The following is an 18,947-nucleotide window of genomic DNA, read 5'->3' as shown; positions in this document are numbered from 1 at the left end:
ACACACACACACACTCACGCACACACACTCACACACACACTCAGACCACAGACACCTGCTCATTCGCATGCATGCGCACACACTCATCCGAAAGCGATTGGCCGCCTCAGAGAGAAATCGCTCGGAGACGGTTGCTAATGGCTACAGGGTCCAGGGGACCGCGGAGCAGGCTGTCCTCGCAGACGGTGCTGCTCTTAGGAGGAAAACAAAGCCCTTGTTCAGAGGTTCACGTTACCTGTTAAACGGGAAGCGGGGCCTTTGGATGGGCACGTTCAGACGTGCCGGGAAATTGGGAAAACTGGTCGTCCATCAAGGGCATGTTTCTGAACGGCTGATGGCACTTGTGGGTTTTGATTTTAATGTGCCTTCCTTCATCTTAAATGTCTCCGGCTAACGATGAGGTGGAAGGACCTTTCCAACAGTGTGCTTGCTCACTGTTTCCACGGCGCAAGGTGGGGGGGGTGGTCGCGCTTATCGGCATCCCCCCTCCCGTGTCCCCCGCTCTTTCTTGTACCGATAAGAGGGACCGAACCGCCCTTCCGCGTTTACGGCCTAAATCCCGATAACTGGTCTGTAGACTGTGCTGTTTATTCCCAGCTGGTTTAAGCCTCCAGGCAGCTGGCTGCTCCTTTCATCAGAGGCCATGATTGAAACTTTCTGTAAAGGTGTGAAGAGTTTGTCACTTTCTGGAGTGTTAGCGAGCCCACTTTCCTGGTGTCATACAGACACATAACCCCCCCCCCCCCCCCCACACACACACACACACGCTGTCCCTGCCCTCCGCTCTCCCCCCAGGCCTCACGGTCACGTGTTTTTCATCCCGAATCAGCGACAGGTTCTCCTTCCGCTCCAGTGCGCTGGCAAGGAGACGGAGGGATGGAGTTGGGTGGGGGCTCGATCCCACCCCCCAACCCTCACCCCCCCTCGCCCATATGCTCATGAAGACATCAAGAGCATGAGACAGTGCTTAGCGCTCAGAGACGCGAGGTGTCCTCTGCTCTGTGTTACTGTTTGATATTGAGGTACGGGTGACGGTGCCCTTATTAATGGAGGGGGGGGGGGGTGCTTTTTTAACAAGGCTCAGTCAGCTAATCCGTGGGTCTTTGGTCATCAGTGACAGTATGGGTACGTTTCCAATGACAAAACCTGCACTCGAACCCACAACCCTAAGAGCGTGAGACTGCCCTGCTCCCTCAAGGAAAAGCCTTTTAAATTTACATTATAGTTTTTTTGTGTGAAATTATGAAATAGTATGACTGTCCCAGTGTGTTTTTCGAGGGTTATTTCATCTCTCCACATCACATAGCCGGACTTGTATGGTAATGGAAGGTTCTAGATTTGGACGGTCGGAGTCCTGAAACGGTGCTTCCTTGGGGGGGGGGGGACACTGCTCTGGAGCAGGGCTGAGCAGGTGCAGCTTCACACCGAGATCACGGGAATCCCAGCAGAGGTACAGAGTCAGGTATCGGCAGCCGGGCCATTTTCAAACGTATTAGCGCCTGACAGCCGTGTGTAAGCAGACTCAGGTGTCTGTCACACTCGCAGCGGCTGGCAGAGCCATGTCACATCCCCCCCCCCCCCCCCCCCCCACGTGCTGGCAATCTCACACTATGGACATCTGCTGGAAGCACACTGACGCTGAGGGTCCCCCCCCCCCCAGCTCCTGCCGAGTTGCCGTGATACATTTCCCCGCACCCATGTCTGTAAAGTCGATACTCTAGGTCTTTTGGCCTCGTGGGCGGATGTAAACGATGCCTGAGGAGAGAAATGGAGTGAGCAAGCCGACCGCAGACCGGATCTGACAGAGAGGCATGCTGGGAAACAGGCGAGCTGGTCTCCATCCGATGGGATGGCCTTTTCCACGATTCAGAGTACCTAGAAATGAGGTGGAGGAAAATGCTTTAAAACAGGGATGTCAAACTCCAGTCCTGGGGGGCTGTAGCCCTGTGTAGCTTAGTTCTTTCCCTGTTCCACCACGAATGATTCAGCTCAAGAGCTGTGTGGTAATTAGCACAAGGAGTTGAATCAGACATTTCACCTCAGGTCCTGGGATGCAGATACTAAATATGCCATCATTTTGAAGTTTCCTCGGGGCCAGGCAGTGACTCGTCTGTGACTTTCCCTCAGTGATACTCCCTGTACCAGCGAGAAGCCGCGCTGACTCACGCGCAGCCGGCCGCCGCACGCGCCATCGGAGGCAGGCGCCTCATTCCCAGCAGCCTCGCCTCACTGCCTCAGCTGTGGCGGCTCCTTAGAAATGAGAACCTCCATCTGAGACGTAAATCTCCCCTGTTTTGACATCAGAGCTGGGGGTGTGGGTGGTACATCTCCCCCCCCCCCATCCACCTTGGAAATGTCACTGAATGAGGCATCATGATGATTCAGGGTGACGTGCCCCTCATCTACAGCAAGCAATGTGTTAATTTGACACTATTTCCAGTGCCAGTTACACAGAACAGCACCAAAACAACAGGAACAAGCTTTGGGTTCCTATTCACATTTTTTTTCAGATTATGACGATGGTGTTTTTGCCTTGTTGTTCTTCATCCAAAAGCGCTTATCCTGTACAGGATCATGGTGAGCCTGGGGCCAACTCCAAATAACAAAGGACGCAAGGCAGGGGACGCCCTGGATGGGATGCCAGTCAATTGCAGGGCGCAGACTCACACAGAACACACCACAGGAATTTTAGAGAAGTCAATTCGCCTAGTCACATGTTTTTGGACAGCAAGAGAAACACCACACAAGATGGGGAGAACATTCACACACACACACACACACACACACGTGTGTGTAGTCATATCTTTTTGGGGACCATCCATTCATCTCCATGGGAAAAACCCTAATCCCAACTAGGACAACCTTAACTCCAACCCAGCCCTAACCTTAACCATAAGTTTTTTGATTGCAGTTACTGATTTTTATAAAATTGAGTTTCCCCTTGTGGGGACTGAAAAAAATGGTCCCCACAATGTCAAAATAACAGGGTTTTATCATGTTTTTATCATTTGGCCCCACAATGTAATGTTTATCTGACCCACACACACACACACACACACACACACACACACACACACACACACACACACACACACAAGGTGGTTTTTTAAACTAGAGGTACCGGCGTCTGCTCTTTTACCATTTAATATCTCCGGCATATTCCGTATGATAACACAAATAGTTTCAAAGGCCCTTTGAAAGCGGATAAACGAGAGCGGAATGAGGATGGACATGGCAGAAGCCGGGAATCTCATTTCTGTCCGTCCAGCTGAAACGGCCCGGGATCTGGAGCTGAGTGATTGAAGGGGATTAGAACTTCAAGTGTGGGCTGTTATCAGCCTGACTTTTCGGGAAACTTTATGCAGTGCACAGGCAGGGCGGGAACTTCAATAGCGGCATGTGGAGCCACAGAGAAGCGCCCGCACACCGCCGCTGACCCCCCCATCCCCCCCGCACTGTGCGGCCTGCTGATAACGCTTCACCGCACAGCTTTTTGGTTTGCCGTTTCCTCCTGGGGAGGCCAGACGGTCTGACTTAGCCGAGCTTTAGCCTCCAGATAATCAGAATATGGGTGGGAGGGGGGAGGCGCCCCGCCCTGCTCCATATCTGCACTGTACGGAACTCGGGTCTGTTTCTTGTCTGGTTGGGGGCTGTTATCGCGTGCAGGACTGGGTGTCTCATACTGCCAAGATTTGACGATGGATGTTAAGCTTATCTCTGAAATCAAGAGTTTCAGCATCTGCGAGTTGGGGGGGGGGGCGTTACGCCAGGGAGCAAGAGTGACCTGCAACCACATGGCCAACATGGGGGAACACAAGTAGGAATATGACCTGCGGGCAGCTGCATCTGTAGACATTCCTGTAGTCACATGGCGCTTGAGTAGTGTGAGGAACAGCAGGGATTTTGACAGAGTCCACAGGGGCAGCCAACTTAGTGCATCTGTTGTGCTGCTCTTCTGCGCTTGGGATATCTGTGGACACCCAGGAAGAGAACCGGTGAATTCTAACTGGGGGGGGGGTGTAACTGATCCAGGTATAAGAGCGACAGCACCCCAAGTAACAGCTCTGTTTATGCCCTGGTACGTCCCCCCCTTTCCTACCTGTGTTTGGTCTGTCTGTTTGTTTGAACACGGGGTCACAGGCCCGACCTCTCGAATCTCCCCGGTCCTGGCAGCTGTCAGGAAGCCCGGACAGTGGCATCAGCAGACGGAAATGTGGGGATCGGCCAACATGTAGGGTCAGCATTTTACGATCTCGTTATTCTCCTGCCGGAATTCCGAAAACGATAACAGCGGCATCTCCGACTTTATGGAGAACGCACTAATGATGAACATCGGATAACAGATTATGCTACAAATGCTACATTTTTTTTTTTTTTTGCAGGGGGTCTACTATAGAGTGGGTAGAGATGAACAAGCAGAAGATTGTGTATTCCGGGATTTCCAGAGAGTTTCTTGTGCATAATTGGCTCTGAACTTTCCTTTATATGAGACAGTGTTCCTGGTGCGTCCCAGATAAAAGCCGCCCCGTCTGAGGAGACACACAGCGTGGCTTGAGCTTTGGGCTGCCTTTAGCGAAGATGCACCAACCCGTTATGTTCCCCTTAATGTGATTCTTCATCTTATTAGGCTGCTGCTCTGTTAGGGTTTGTCAGAAAAAGAGGGTTTTATCTGAGCATTCATGGACTCAAGGAACCTCACTTTGTGGTTTTCCGGGAAACGGGTTTTGCAAAGACTAAAACAGCTTAAGTCGCATTCAAATTAAAAGACTGGCTTACCATAGCAAGGAAATAGCAAACTTTCCTTTGGAAGCAATCCAAGTGATTAATAACACACTCAATCAGTAAATAATATTTTAGACATTTTTACTGTCCCTGATTTGTACATCTTTCCTTGAGCTAACAGTATGATATAATTTCCTGTTTAATCATTTTTTTGTCTTTACCAATAGAAAAATAATTGTATATACAATACTGTCCAAAAGTCTTAGGCAAAGAAAACAGTGTTTAAATATTTTCCATGTTGGCATAAAATTATGATATTATGTTTGTCAAAGTGTGTTAGCTTAAACATTTCAAAACCTCTCCTACAGTAATGTCACCCAGTATTTTCAGCAACCATCCAATACACCAATATATTTTTTGACTTGAAAACTGCCCCACCTTGTTTGACTAATCAATACCTCATTGAGTTATATAAGTAATTAAATTAGCCTAATTAATTAATTGAGCTGGTGGTGAAATTCATCATATACATGGAATGGCTGAGTTACCCCTAGGAAGAAATTTGGGAACCAAAGCGGTGTTCATCTAGCCATCCAGCAAGATATTAGTAACTTTTTGGAGAGCAGATGAAATACTTGTCTTACTGCTTGCATATTTTCTATGGTTAAATTGCGTGTTTTTTTTTGCAAACACACAGTTAATACCCAGGAAAAAGACTTTAAATATTTTCTTTGATTGCCTAAGAGTTTTGCGCAGTTTTGTATATAAGCAATTTTATACACTGTACATTTTTTTCAGTGCGACTAACAGATGGCAGATTCATGGAAATATATATATATATATACACACACACACACACACAAAAATGAATTTTTAATGACTCATGAAAGTGTGAGCTTGTGCAGTAATTAAGGTACAGATGTTCATTAGAACTTCGCTGATATGTGATATGATCCTATCCTAGTCAGACTCCCACAGCCACCCCACACCCCCACATCAGCCAGCTCACTGATGGCTGAAGCTGCCGTTGACTCCAGGTCTTTCATCAGTCGTGACTCTTCTCAGATATTCAGGATCGTCGAAGCCGTCCCAATACCCCTGGGAGCAGTGTCGCCAATGTCACGGCATGCAGTTCAGTTCCATTGGACCTGCTGCTGTCCCTTTAAGGGAGCGTCTGCATGCCGAGTAGCTCTTCCCGGGTGTGGGTCCGGGCCAACTTGTGCTCATGCTCTGTCGGCCAGCCGTGACCGGGAGCGTGGCTCGGGGGGAGGCAAGTGGCATCACTGTCCCGGAAGGCACTTTCATTGCCTGGGTGTTCCCAGCATGCCCTCGGGACCGGTGTGCATTTCGGCCATTCCAAACAGCCCTCCTGTGTGCTGCAGCAGGATGGGCAGTGGCTTAAGATCAAGGTCCCCATGAAGGACCACCAACCTCTAAGCAACCTGTCACTTACGGGCTGTGATCTATCTAAAGCAGTGTTTTCCAATCCGGTCCTCAGGGACCCACAGACAATTCATGTTTTTGCTTCCTTCAGAGCTTGGAGGGAGCAAAAATGTGGACCCACCCGAATTGGGAAACACTGATTTAAAGCATATAGAAGTTATACATGTAGAGGTATCTTGTTTGGCTCGTCCCCACGCTCCTGCTCTGTGTTGCCTGGGATACGTTCCAGTTCCCCCTGCGACCCGATGCTAGATAATCGGTTGGAAGATGGGTGGATGGATGGATTTTAGGCATGAAAAAACTCAGATATCATCCAGCTTCCATACTGGTTATCCAGTGCTGGGCCACGGTGAGCCTGGAAGTAATGCCAGGAAGGGGAGGATGCAGGAAAACCCAGGATGGGACGCCAGCTCACCACAGGGCACATGCAAACACACTGCGGAGCATTTAGAAACACCAGTTTGCCTAAGCGCATGCTTTTGGAGTGCAGCAGAAACTGGAGACGAAATCCAAACGATACTCGGAGAACACTCGCAATCCACAGAACGGGCGGGCGAGGTTCGAACCCGCAACTAACGACGCATCGCTACCAACAGAGCAACAATGCTGCTGTTAAATTAGACAACTTTTAAAATTGGGCAAATTTATGTTTATATGTATTTATTTATGTTATCTTGGCTTACTAATAAACAAAATAAAAAAAAAAAATTAAAATCACGGCTAATCTTTGCAGTCTTGCATATTGCGCACATTGCCTCATTCAGGTAGATGCACAGAGCCCCCCTCAGATAGGACTCTCACACACGATGTGTATGGTGGTTAATCCATGCCTTATTTATAACTTTCCGCAGATGAATGCGCTGTGGGGTGATGGGTTTTATTGAGTAGCGAACTGCTGAATCTTTTATAACGTTGCCTGAGCCGCGTAGTCAGTTTAATATCCCCAGTGCACCCCCACGCTATCCCCCCCCCCTTTCTGGCCCGCTTTTGAAGTCCGTTTGGTACCCTTTCTGGAGCGAGCGTGTCTTCCTGCCATTAATGTGTTCATCTGGTGCGTGGCTGCGGACTTCTGTCACACACACACACACGCGCCCAGGGTCACACGTGCCCGGGGTCACACAGTGCCCCCCGCATTCACACAGTGCCCCTCGCGTGCCTGTGCAGGGTGCAGTTTGTGGTGGTGGTGGTTTCAGTCCATCATAGTTATTTGTGCTCAGGGTCTGCTTGCCTATTAAATGTACATTTTTAATGGACCCCCAAGCCACCCCCCCACCCCCCAGAGCTGGATGATTGTTGGAATTAATTGTGGCCGGAGGGTGAATGGAGGGGGGGGGGGGGATGAACGGGAGGTGGGGGCCTGGTCTTTGTTCCCTTTTCTTATGTCTGCATTGGATTGGGGGTGTGAGGGTGGGGTGGTGGTGCGGATGCGCAGATTTGGCCCGGCCCCGCCCATCCTCACAGCCAGGCAGGTGGGCGGGACACTGCTCGCCTGTGCAGGGATGAGTCCTGCTCTTTCAACATACAGCCCCAGGCACCAATCAAATTATTACTCTGATTAATTATTCACTGCTGACTTCAAGCTGCAGGTCTGCATCCTGTCGCTATGAAATCCATAGCCGAAAGAATGTTTATGAAGAAAATGGCCTCACAAACAGACAGAGCCTTGCGATAAGAACAGTCATTTGTGTTATGGCATTCCAGCTCCTTGGTCAGATTCATCTACAGCCTGTGAATATATCTGAAAGCCCTGCCTGTTATCCTAGAGGATGCTGGGTAATGACCTTTAACCTGCACCTCTGTCATGCCAAGAAACAAAGCCAGAGAGGATCATAAACACTACACAATAAAATTATAAAAAAATGAAAAAGGTAATATTATTAAATTGTTTTTAAGTAAAAAAAATTATAAACAACCTACATGGACTGGATAAATGCCTGGGTGATGGATAGATAAATTATTAATTATAAAATAAAAAAGTCAGATATAAAATTATGTATTCGTTTTTTAAATAATAAAATGCCATACTAAATGAATTTTACTAAATCTACTGAATATCTGCTAAATGAATAATAAATAAAATGCTGGGAACAATTGTGTTTTGTGGGGGGGAGGGATTGAATTTATCTGTTTCTGAATTCTGAGTGTTGACCCCCCCCCCCCCCCCCCCCCGCACATACCAGCCTTGATGGAGTGTGTGCAAGGCACTGCTTCCCATCCCACTTCAGTCCCACATGGGGGAGGACTGGGCGAGTGACAGGGATGGCTGAAAAAGCCCCGCCCTCAATGGAACACCCGCTGAGGTCGGGGGGGTTCAGGCCGGTCAGGAAAGTGTGCTCTGCCTCCTCATCCCTTATTTATGGAAGGGATGTGGAGCTATTGCACATCCTGTTGGAAATATCTGCCGGGTTTGTTGTTGGACGTTTTTATTAATTAGATGATGGTGTGATCTCTAGCATGTCTTCATATCATGTTGCTGTAACGTAGCTGTTGCCCCCCTCCCATTGTAAAAAGCCTCCCCAGGGTTGTGACCTTTTATCGAGCATGAGTAGTGACCCCCAGTGCTCCTCTTTCTCGCAGAGCAGTCGTGGTGGTTCGTTCTGAGGGCCCATCGAGCTCTGGTTCGAGCTTCTGGCCCCCGCTACCGAGGGAGGGGTCTGAGGGTTATGGCGGTGTGGCGGTGTGGAGCTGTCCGCGGTGCTGAAGCAGCCCCGTGGGCCGTTACCCGCGCTGTGGATTTTGGGCCCGGGCTGCGTTCCTGCTCCCTGATTCCCACTCTTTTGTTAACCCGGGTGTGTTTGTCTTACACACTCACACAAAGAAGCGTTTGCCGCTGCCTCTGAACGCGAACGTGCCTCTCACATCCCGACCAGGCTGTGTCGGCCATCACAGCCGACAGGTCGAAACACAGAAAAGCAATAACGAGACTGGGGGGTGAAGCGCACAGAGAACAGCCAAATCCCAGAAGGCCTCCCTCCTCTTGAAGGCTGCAGTCAGTCTCGTTCAGCTTTGACTTATTTAAGAAGGCAGCCGGCCCACATATCGGGGTTGGGGGTGGGGAGGGGGAGGGAGGGTTTGGAAGCAATATAGGTGAAATAAACCCCCCCTCCCCCAGCAGCCGGAACGGCAGACTCTCACACAGGATTTGCGGTCGGGGTGAAACCCCTGCAGTCTTTTCTTTGACTACAGATGGAGTGGGGGGGGGGGGGCGAAGTAATGGTGGTGGGGGGGTGGGGGTGGGGGTTGGGGAGTCACAGGTGGGCAGAACAAAGGCAAACATCCAGGCTGAGGATATCCATCCACAGAACTGTTTTTTAAGCCGCGAAACCAGCAGTTTGGTCATATAGTGAAAGCCCTTCATCCCCCCCTGCCCCCCCCCCCCCGCATAGAAATCTGATTAAGAGAGAGAAGTCAGCCCTCCTCAGCCACCCCGCCACCGACACCAGTGTCACCGTGGTGACAGTGCACCAGGGCATCTGGGACTTCACGGCCACGGGAAGGACGAGGCAGGCAGCCAAGGAGACCAATAGGTCGGATTTCAGAGGTGCGGGGTCGCCGGGGAGCGGTCCGTGTGACGTGTGGGAACCGGAGAACCTCGAGGAAAACCGGAATGTGCTCAGCGAGGTGAGGCGAGTCCCACACGCCAACCTGGGGCCAGACTCCCTCCCTCGGCTAGGAAGCCATCGACCTGCCAGCTGCCGCTCCAATCCGATTGGTGCCTCGGTATGCGAATGTTAATGAAGGCGGGGCTTTGGGGAAGGTCACAGGTTGCTTGGCTGCAGGAGGCTCTTAATGGCCACTGTGGGCTGTGACTCCCTGCAGGGGCCTCCTCCTCACTGTCTAGCCGCCTGCGAGGCTGCGAGCCGCTTTTCTGTGCCGCTGCCGCCACGGGGACTGAGGCTGCCACTCCCTCTCTCCTTTCATTCCTCCACCGTTTGCCCCCCTCCCCTCCGATATCTGCTTCCCGCCCACCCTGCTTCTCCGTGCCTATTGTCTCCCACCTCGCGCCACCCCAGAACTTGTTTACAAACAGAACGTCTGGCTCCTCACGCCCCCAGTGGGGGTGGGGCGGGGCCGCTAACACCTGCGGAGCCACCCGGCCCACGTCCCGCTTCAGCCGGTCTGTGTTTACTCCACCCGCTTCCCCTCACGTTAAGGTCACTGTCAGACTTCACAAAGGTGCGTTTGTATGGGTTGATGCTCATAGCTGCCCCCTGCAGGTCAATAACGGCATCACAGCCCTCTACAATTCGCATAATCACCCCAGTTATGGCTGGAGACTCAATGATGCACATTTAAAGTTAATGTTATTGTGTCATATAATTCATGTTATCACATCATTAAATGGAAATTAAACTGTGGAAATAGAATGGCAGGTTTTCTTTAGCTTCCAATAATAACGAATGCAGTTATCATGCTAATCGCTACAAATTACAGAATTACTGCCATAGCTAAATTAATGTCCATAATCATTTTTTAGACCCCCCCCCCACCCATTTAGATGAAGAAGCTATTCTGTTTTTCCTTAATTCCTCGGGTTTTCACTCATGGGGCAGCAGAGGAGGTAGGCAGAGTATGATGGGCTTATCTGGAAAGTGGGCTACAGTCAATGCCTCCCTTGGCCTGCACTCCCAGAATGTCCTCATTAAAGTTTCAGCAGCTTACTTGGCTGTCCCCCCCCCCCAGTGTAAGGAGACCTCCGGTGTTTACGTCTCTAGCACACAGTCAGGGACCACAAATGAGTGCTTGGTTGCTTATGACCCTGAAACTGTGACTCGGTCATGCGTTACGGCAGTTAGCATAGCACACTGCAGTGCAGTGGGTTCTTCCGGACCAAAAGGCCTACTTTATACGCTTATTACACCCCTGTTATGCACACAGTGGTAATCCTTCCTTAGAGCTCGGTATAGGTATAGGGTTTTTACCATTACCAATCAGATTGTAGAGGAAGTGGGTCCAAGCAGCTAGAGGAGGTGGGACCGACCAAGACATCTGATTGGTTGGTTTCGTCTCCTCTAGTTGCTTGGACCCACCTCCTCTACAATCTGATTGGTTGTCTCTCTGAACTAATCATTTTTCCTTCTGCCCTCAGAACATTTTTGTGTAAGCAAAACTCCCATGAGTGTTTTTTTCTGTGTTTGCTTCCCTTCCATTGGCACCGTGGCTTTAAGAGTCATTGTGCCACCCATGCCATAAGCCTGTGCCGGTTTGTCAGCAGGGGCAGATGGCACAAATAGGCCATTTAGGCTGTAGCCTAGGGCTGTGACAATCATCAGGATAAGGGGAATGGTTAGTGAAATCAGGAATACCTGAGCGTCCATGCTGATGTCAGCCTAGGGCCTGCAGATAAGGTAACCGGCCTTGTTTGTCAGTCTCATGCCCCCGAAGGCAGGAAGGATGGTCAGGGGTGTCTCAGACGAGAGCGAGAGCCAAGCCGCCGCTGATCAGAAAGCCTGTCTGTCGACACACTAATCTCTGGTTTCGGTATTTCTTGTACTGCTTTGTCGTGGGATAAGAATAATGGCTCCAGTACAATGCTGAGAAGGCACCCCCATTCCCTAGAGATGCCCCCTGCCCCCCCCAGTTTTTCTCATAATGGTCCTCGTCAGTGGGGGGCAGGGGGCAGGACCCAAAGCAGAATGTGTGTGAAGGCGTGTGGCGTCCTGGTAGGCCTTCCGCTAACGCTAGCCTGCGTGTTGGCTCCAGTCAGACAGTGGTGGCTTTGGCGGTCACTCCAAGCGAATGGCCGAGGTGTCGGCGGGGGGGGGGATGCCCTTCAAGTGGCGAGTTCAGTGCCAGCGATGGATCGCACAGGTTTACATAGATGCTGAAGGCTGGATCACTGCCAGGTGAATCTGCCATTAAAATTAGCAGCTAAAAATGGCCAGTGCACAAAAAAATCCATCCATCCATCCATCTTCCAGCCACTTATCCAGTACAGGGTGATGGGGTAGAGTTGGGGGGGGGGGGAGCTTGGAGCCGACTGCAGGAAGCACAGGAAAACACCCAGGATGGGATGTCAGTCCATCACAGGACACATATGATCACACACTACGGGAGATTTCACTATATATACAAATTTGCACCTCTGAATATTTATTATTTTTCATGGTGGACCTGTCTGTATTTACCTTATTACAAACCATTTCCAGTGAGCCAGTTGCTCTAGGATTCAGGAAATTTAAGTATTGAAAACCAGTTTTAAACCAGTTCACATGCAGTATAAATACATGATGTTTTTTAAACATCGATGGGCACTGAGACTGAGAATATCAATGCTTTGAAAATTACATAGTTTTACTGTGCGTGGGCAAATCAGAGTACATGTAATGCATGTCTGATGGGGTAGCGTGGGGGAGGCCTTCAAAAAGCCAATTAGATCCTTTCAGTACATACCAGAGGAAATACTGCATTTTGGGTACAATAGATGTAATGTCATGTGATTTAGATGTGGCTATAAGAAGACTGTTATGCTGTTATGTTGGCTTCCTGACCACCTATTAACCACTTATTCTCTCTCCTCTTCCTCTTTCCTCCCTCTCATCCTCTCTGTCTCCTCCCTCTCTCACTCTCTGCTACCTCTCGTCCTCTCTTTCTCTCTCCTCCCTCTCTCCCCCTCTCTCTCTCTTTCTCTCTCTCTTTCTCTCTGCAGTCACAGATGAAGACACTGTCAAGAGGTACTATGCTAAATTTGAAGAGAAGTTTTTCCAGACATGTGAGAAGGAACTTTCCAAAATCAACACGTTTTATTCAGGTAATTAGTATTGAGTAATGAGTATTCATCAAAGTGTTTCAAAAATCATTATTTTGTTTAGTAGATACATCAGTGATGAAACCAGTGGATGGATCTGGATAAAACCTTAACTGGGGGACTTTCTGATATGTGTGACTAATATGCCCCAGTGGAAATATCACAGTGACATTTATGACACTGTAGGGAGTGTCAGGGGGGATGGTTTCAGTTTCTCTTGACAGCAGATCCACCCAAATCATGGAGGTGATTTTCACCATGCCAGGCAGGTGTATTTTATGCAGACTGAGGTCATTTGATTTTAGGGCGACTGATGGAAAGACATTATTCTGAAGTCGATAGCCCTAGTGCTACGTTTGGGACATTCTTGAGGTGAACCTGATCTTTATGGAGTTTTAGCAAACATTGGTGCCCCCCTGCTCAATGTCCCCCGTACATCAAGCGCGACACGATGTATGCGTTCGCTGTACTACTGAAGATGGGAGCTAGAAAAAAGTAATAAAACTGCAATTTGTTCTCTCTCTCGTAACTAATCCGGCAAAGGCTGTGGTCAGTTGGCCAACCACAGGGCTGAAATCAGTAATGGATTTGTCCAGTTTCCTGTCCGGGGATTTATTCTGTGTTCACCCTTGATGCGCACACGCACGCACACACACACACACACACACACACTGTCTATCTCATCAACAGCAGTGACGAACGACTGGCCGTGTGTGAGATAGCATTTTCAGCAGCTGTTGTCAGAAATCACTGCCGATGTTGCGGTCTGCCCAAGAGGATCGGGCCCAAGGAGAGTCTTAAACCAGCAGCCCTCCCGGCTCCTCTTTAGGGGACAGTTTGGTGGCAACTGAGTCTCTGGCTGTTTTAGGTCTCCATGTACTACATGACACCAGAGATCTGCAATAAATCCCGATACCTATTTGTCACCTAGATCACAGACATCAATGTATTAAAATCTCTGGCAATTTACAATTATAGTAATTATATTGCCTGATTTTGCACAATAGCTTCTCCTTTTTGATCATTTGCCAATTTCAGAGTGAGATTCACCTCTCACGACAAATGGGTCTCCGGCAGTTTTCTGTGTCTGAAAGGGGTCGACGACCCCGTTAATACATCCTCTACAAGTGAAATTTAAAATGTATCCCTGGTTTTTTAAAAGATAAAAATGTATGCCCCCTTGCCGGGTGTGTGATCTGGAGGCTGTTTTATTAATGCTGACGTTTCAAAGAAACTGGACCGACATCCCAGACAGTTAATCCTGTGCCACTCGCATCTCTGTCTGCATCTCCGTGCCCCAGCCATCCCTGTCTGAAGCGCGAGGCTGTTGCTGCTCTCTCTCTCTCTCTCTCTCTCTCTCGCTCCACATGCTGAGGAAAGGGCCAGCCCCATCTGAAGTTCCTGTACTATTGCCTAGCATATTATCACCCCGTTCTGCTGAGAAGAGTTACCGCCCTGTTTGCTGTTGTATTTTTTGTACTAGTGGATTCATTTTGCTCTTGAGATGTCATTATAAATGTAGGAGGACTTCTAAGTTTGCCATGTACTGTTTGATGGGTCTTCATAGTCATTCCAATGTGAATGTGAATTTGGATTCACATTGAATTTGGATTAATGCTGAATCTGTTTTCTTGCTGGTGTTTTTCATGTGCTGGGTCTGTTTCTCTGGTAAATGCGCTGCTCTTCCAGAGAGTTCTCCAGCAGTCGACCTATGAATAGAGCTGGTTGCACAGTGAGCTGGGCCATTGGGATGGAGGGCACGGATTTCTGGCAGGGGGGGTGGCGATTGGGGGGGGGGGGTGTGCCGATAGGCTTGCTGAGGCAGCCCTGTGAGTGTCTAGGAATGTGTCACCGGAGACGCGCTGGGGGAGGGGGGGGCTGAAAAAGCCAATATGCCCTTTCCGTTTCCATGTAATAAAGGATCCCGCTGCTGCTTTTACGAGGGGGAACCCATTTACCCCTGTCAGAAACTCACACCGGGGGCCCTATCACCCTGACAGCGTGGAGTCCAAGGCACTGTCATTGGCTGGCTGCCCCCCCCCCCAAGCAGTCAAAGTAGAGTAAAACTATACCAATGTCTGTCTCCCTAGTCCCAAAATAGTTTATTTGCTCATGGGAAAAGGACTGTGGGGCTTCAGGATTCAAATGCAGTTCTGGTACTTTTGCATTTATGAGTTTGCATAGTTACACTGGTTTTCCACATGAACATTTTGTTGATGGGTTTTTTTTAAACACTAGATCACATCTGTGAAATTTGTAATCAGAATTTAATTTGATGGCCCAGTGCGGCAGCCTCACACCTCCAGAGCTGGGGGTTAGAATCTGGCCCCCGGGTTCTGTTTGTGTGGAGTTCGTGTGTTTTCTGTGCGCTTGTGTGGATGTCTTCTGGGTTTTCTCCCACATTCCTTATAAATTTTGTGCGTTGTGTCTCGCCTGATGGACTGGCATCCCTTTCCAAGGTGCCATGAGCCCTGAGCTCCCTCTGGATGCAATCCAGGCTAAACGTGACCCACTTACAGATAAGCAGGATGGATTTCATCGACATGTTACTGTGTGTACATTTGTCCAGCAGGCACGGTTGGTTAGAACCTTAGCAGTAAACTGAGCAGTGGTTGGTTAATGACGTCCATGAACGTGCGGCTGGTTCTCCTCCACAGAGAAGCTGGCGGAGGCCCAGAGGAGGTTCGCCACGCTTCAGAATGAGCTTCAGTCTTCTCTGGACGCCCAGCGGGAAAGCAGTGCACCGGGCCTGCGGCGGCGACGCAAGACCGTGTTCCACCTGTCGCACGAGGAGCGCGTCAAGCACCGCAACATCAAGGACCTCCAGCTGGCCTTCAGCGAGTTCTACCTCAGCCTGATCCTCCTACAGAACTACCAGGTTCGCTCGATGTTCCAAACTCGCAAAATCTCCCCTCTTCTGTTGTGCATATGGTTCCAAGTCTATTCAACTTGTCCTCCAGAACCTGAATTTCACTGGTTTCCGGAAGATCCTGAAGAAGCATGACAAGATCCTGGAGACGCAGCGGGGCGCCGACTGGCGCGTGGCCCACGTGGAGGTGGCCCCCTTTTACACCTGCAAGAAGATCACACAGCTGATCTCTGAGACCGAGGTACTGCTCCGCAGCACTGACATCCTGGCATTGGCTGAGGTTAGGTGATGAGGCCTCCATCCACCCAAAGGCCCTTCTTCACATAGACCCCAAAACACTGAACTACACACCCCTGCACCTTACTTTAGCCTTTTTGCAAAGGTTCAGGTTCAGAAAGTAAAAATCCAGACCAAGATTTTGTTCCAACCAACCAGCTGAGTATAAAGAGTCACAGTCACAGAACACTCAACTGGTTGGCTGAAACAAAATCTTGATCTGTATTTGTCTCTGCCTTTTTGTTTTGTAAATATAGGAAAATGCAGTGTTTTGGCCAAGGTATGAGGCCATAATCTAACGCCTGCTTTGTTTTTCGGCCTGCAGGCCCTGGTGACCACAGAGCTGGAGGGTGGCGATCGGCAGAAGGCCATGAAGAGGCTGCGAGTCCCCCCACTGGGAGCTGCTCAGGTGGGAGCAATTGTGGGAGCAAACCAGCAATTGTGAAGAAACCCATTTCTGGGTTTTAGGCCCAGTGAGGGTCTCGCAGGTTCCTCTGCAGTTCCCCCGGGAGGCTCCTACTGGGCCATGGTCTATCTCCTTTCCTGCACATCTCCTCTTTCTCTGTCTGCGGACAGTGCCAGCGTCGTATCGATCGTCTAATCGGAGGCTCCTGCAGCCTGCTGAATGTGCGCCAGCTAAGCTCAGCCGGGGAGCTGGGAGGAGCTGGGAGGAGCTGGGAGGAGCTGGGAGGAGCTGGGAGGGAGGAGTGCTCTACATCACATCAGCATATCTTTCAAACTTACTGCAGCGTCTATATCACTGTCATGCCACCTTTGCTTAGTCATGGGGTCCCCCCAGACACTATGGCCTATGTTCCCGTGCTACTACTAAGCTGCTCACATTTTCTGTTAAATTAAGAGGTTAGGGCTGTGGGTTCAGGATGTAAACACATCAAAGGGGCATCATTATTGTAAGTGCCCCAGGTAAAAGACATTCAACAAAGTGGGTAGGATTAGACAAAAAAAATCACTTAGCCCATCTGTCCGGGGTGATTCAAGCAAGGGGGCTTGGCCCTCTGAATAAAGAAGGGATCCCACTTAACCCCCCCCCCCATTTAAATCTGCAAAGTGGGAAGGCCCATCATGATAAAGTTTGCCAAGTAGGGGGTACAAAATGTAGGCAAGAATATGGGTCAAATTGCTAGCTGTTTATGACAGTAATTACTCTATTGACCGGGTATGTTAGTGCGAGAATCGCTCTGGGGCACATTTCCCAAAAGTTAGCAACTTACACAGTTCGAATCATTCACTTGCAAGGTTCCGGCTATGTAAGTTGCTATTGTTGTTAGCAACTATGCTTTTGGGAGACGTACCCAATGTTGGGACAGCGAACCAGGACACGTGTTCAGGATCAAGGTTTTCCCAAGCTGGTCATCACAATGTAGCTGGTGAGGGGTGGGACACCACCATACCAAGGATCCCTGTGAAGTGCTGCCCCCCCCTGAATCTTCCAGGGTGTCAGTGCCCCTCTGACGCCACTGGCCACGATGACTAAAAGAGCAATAACGAGAAGAACTTGACAGAAATATAATCTAGTGTTGGTGTCAGAGGTGTATGTGTCTGGGTCAGATTGGGTTTACTAGGAGGCCTATCAACTTACACATTATCCATAAGGGACATTTGCAATGAATCAACAACCATAGTCACATGATTCCATTCCAGAGGTAGCTGCACCCCGTTCCGCCTAACTGTTGTCCAACCAGAGAGCAGCGATTGCATATCTGTTCACAATTATCACCGCTAACTGCCAAATGTTATCCAAACAATTTGGCTCTTTATGTAGTTGGAACTTCTTAGTTGTCCAGAACAATTTCTTGGTTAATAAGTCAGCTTGGAGCAAAATTAGATGTGTATCTAGCCAATGTGCTCGTTCCTCTTCCAGAGACATGACCAATTGTGCTTGTTGTTGCGTTTCAGTCGCTGGATTAATCACAGGATGGGGCTCCTACCTCAGACACGTTCATTCCATTAGAGTTCGAGGCCCAAATTTATCCAGATTTATCTGGCTCACTAAGTAGCTTCCTTGGTTGGACATGCTCAGTCTCCGTCTCCCGTCTCCATGATCTTCCTTTAGCTCCGGTTCTCTCTGGTGTCACTTCAGGCAATTTCCTGTGCCCGATGTGTATCTTGAAATCTCTGCATAGGCGTGGCGGTAAATATTCACTTGAGTGCTTAGCTAATTGTTTGGCCTGAAGCTGAGACTGTATCTAAAAGGCTGCTTATCATGCAGCCGTTCGTGTTCAAGGTCTGCAGCTAATATTTTTTTCTGGGCCTCACGCTTCCTGAGTCGGGGGTTTCCGTGTTGTTCAGGCTTCCTTCTAAAGTCCAAAAATGTCCTCAGACTCATTGGCATCTCCAAACTGTCCATAGTGTGTGGATGTGTGTCCTACGATTGCCTGACCTCCTACCCCAGTGTGGCCTGCACATCTTGGGATGTGACTCTCCATGGGATGTGCACGTTGATGAGGATGGACTGATGAGTACTAGTGCTCTAATTTCCGGCCATGGTGTCCCAATCGGAGTCTATGGCAGCTACATTGTTGGGTCTATGAGTTGTATTTCACTTTCAAAGCTCTGTGAGGATTTCATTGTGTCCAAGATAATGGAGTAGAGGACCCAGTTGCTGTGGAGATGTTTTTTTTCTGCTAGTCCGGTAAGGAGGGACAATAGCCAGCAGTTCTGAGGTTGCCATGGTGTCTTTGTCACACGGGGTCGGACCGTGTATCAAAGGGGCGATTGTGAGGCACACCTGGTACAGGGAGCTCTTACAAACCTTCCATTGATGTTGTTTTCCCTCTCACTCCAACACTGCAGGTGTGAATCGGGGGGATCAGGCCTGTACATGTGTTCCTGTTTTTGGTGAAGTGCTCAGCTCCACACTGCAGAGTA

At 49.5% G+C, this 18,947-nt stretch overlaps 1 protein-coding gene across 1 annotated transcript in view; it reads left to right on the top strand.

The window, feature by feature from the left end:
- Window positions 1–18,947, top strand: part of xpr1a (xenotropic and polytropic retrovirus receptor 1a) — a 74,635-nt gene that overhangs the window by 34,107 nt on the left and 21,581 nt on the right. Inside the window, exons 3-6 of the mRNA XM_023813312.2 lie at window positions 12,815–12,916; window positions 15,571–15,791; window positions 15,874–16,023; window positions 16,384–16,467. Of these exons, the coding sequence (XP_023669080.1) occupies window positions 12,815–12,916; window positions 15,571–15,791; window positions 15,874–16,023; window positions 16,384–16,467 (557 nt within the window). The remainder of the gene's footprint in view (window positions 1–12,814; window positions 12,917–15,570; window positions 15,792–15,873; window positions 16,024–16,383; window positions 16,468–18,947) is intronic.

The sequence above is a fragment of the Paramormyrops kingsleyae genome, chromosome 15 (genome assembly GCF_048594095.1).
Source record: "Paramormyrops kingsleyae isolate MSU_618 chromosome 15, PKINGS_0.4, whole genome shotgun sequence".
In the NCBI taxonomy this organism is placed as follows: Eukaryota; Metazoa; Chordata; class Actinopteri; order Osteoglossiformes; family Mormyridae; genus Paramormyrops; species Paramormyrops kingsleyae.
The sequence above is the reverse complement of the archived record's forward strand: the minus strand, read 5'-3'. Positions and strand labels throughout refer to the sequence as shown.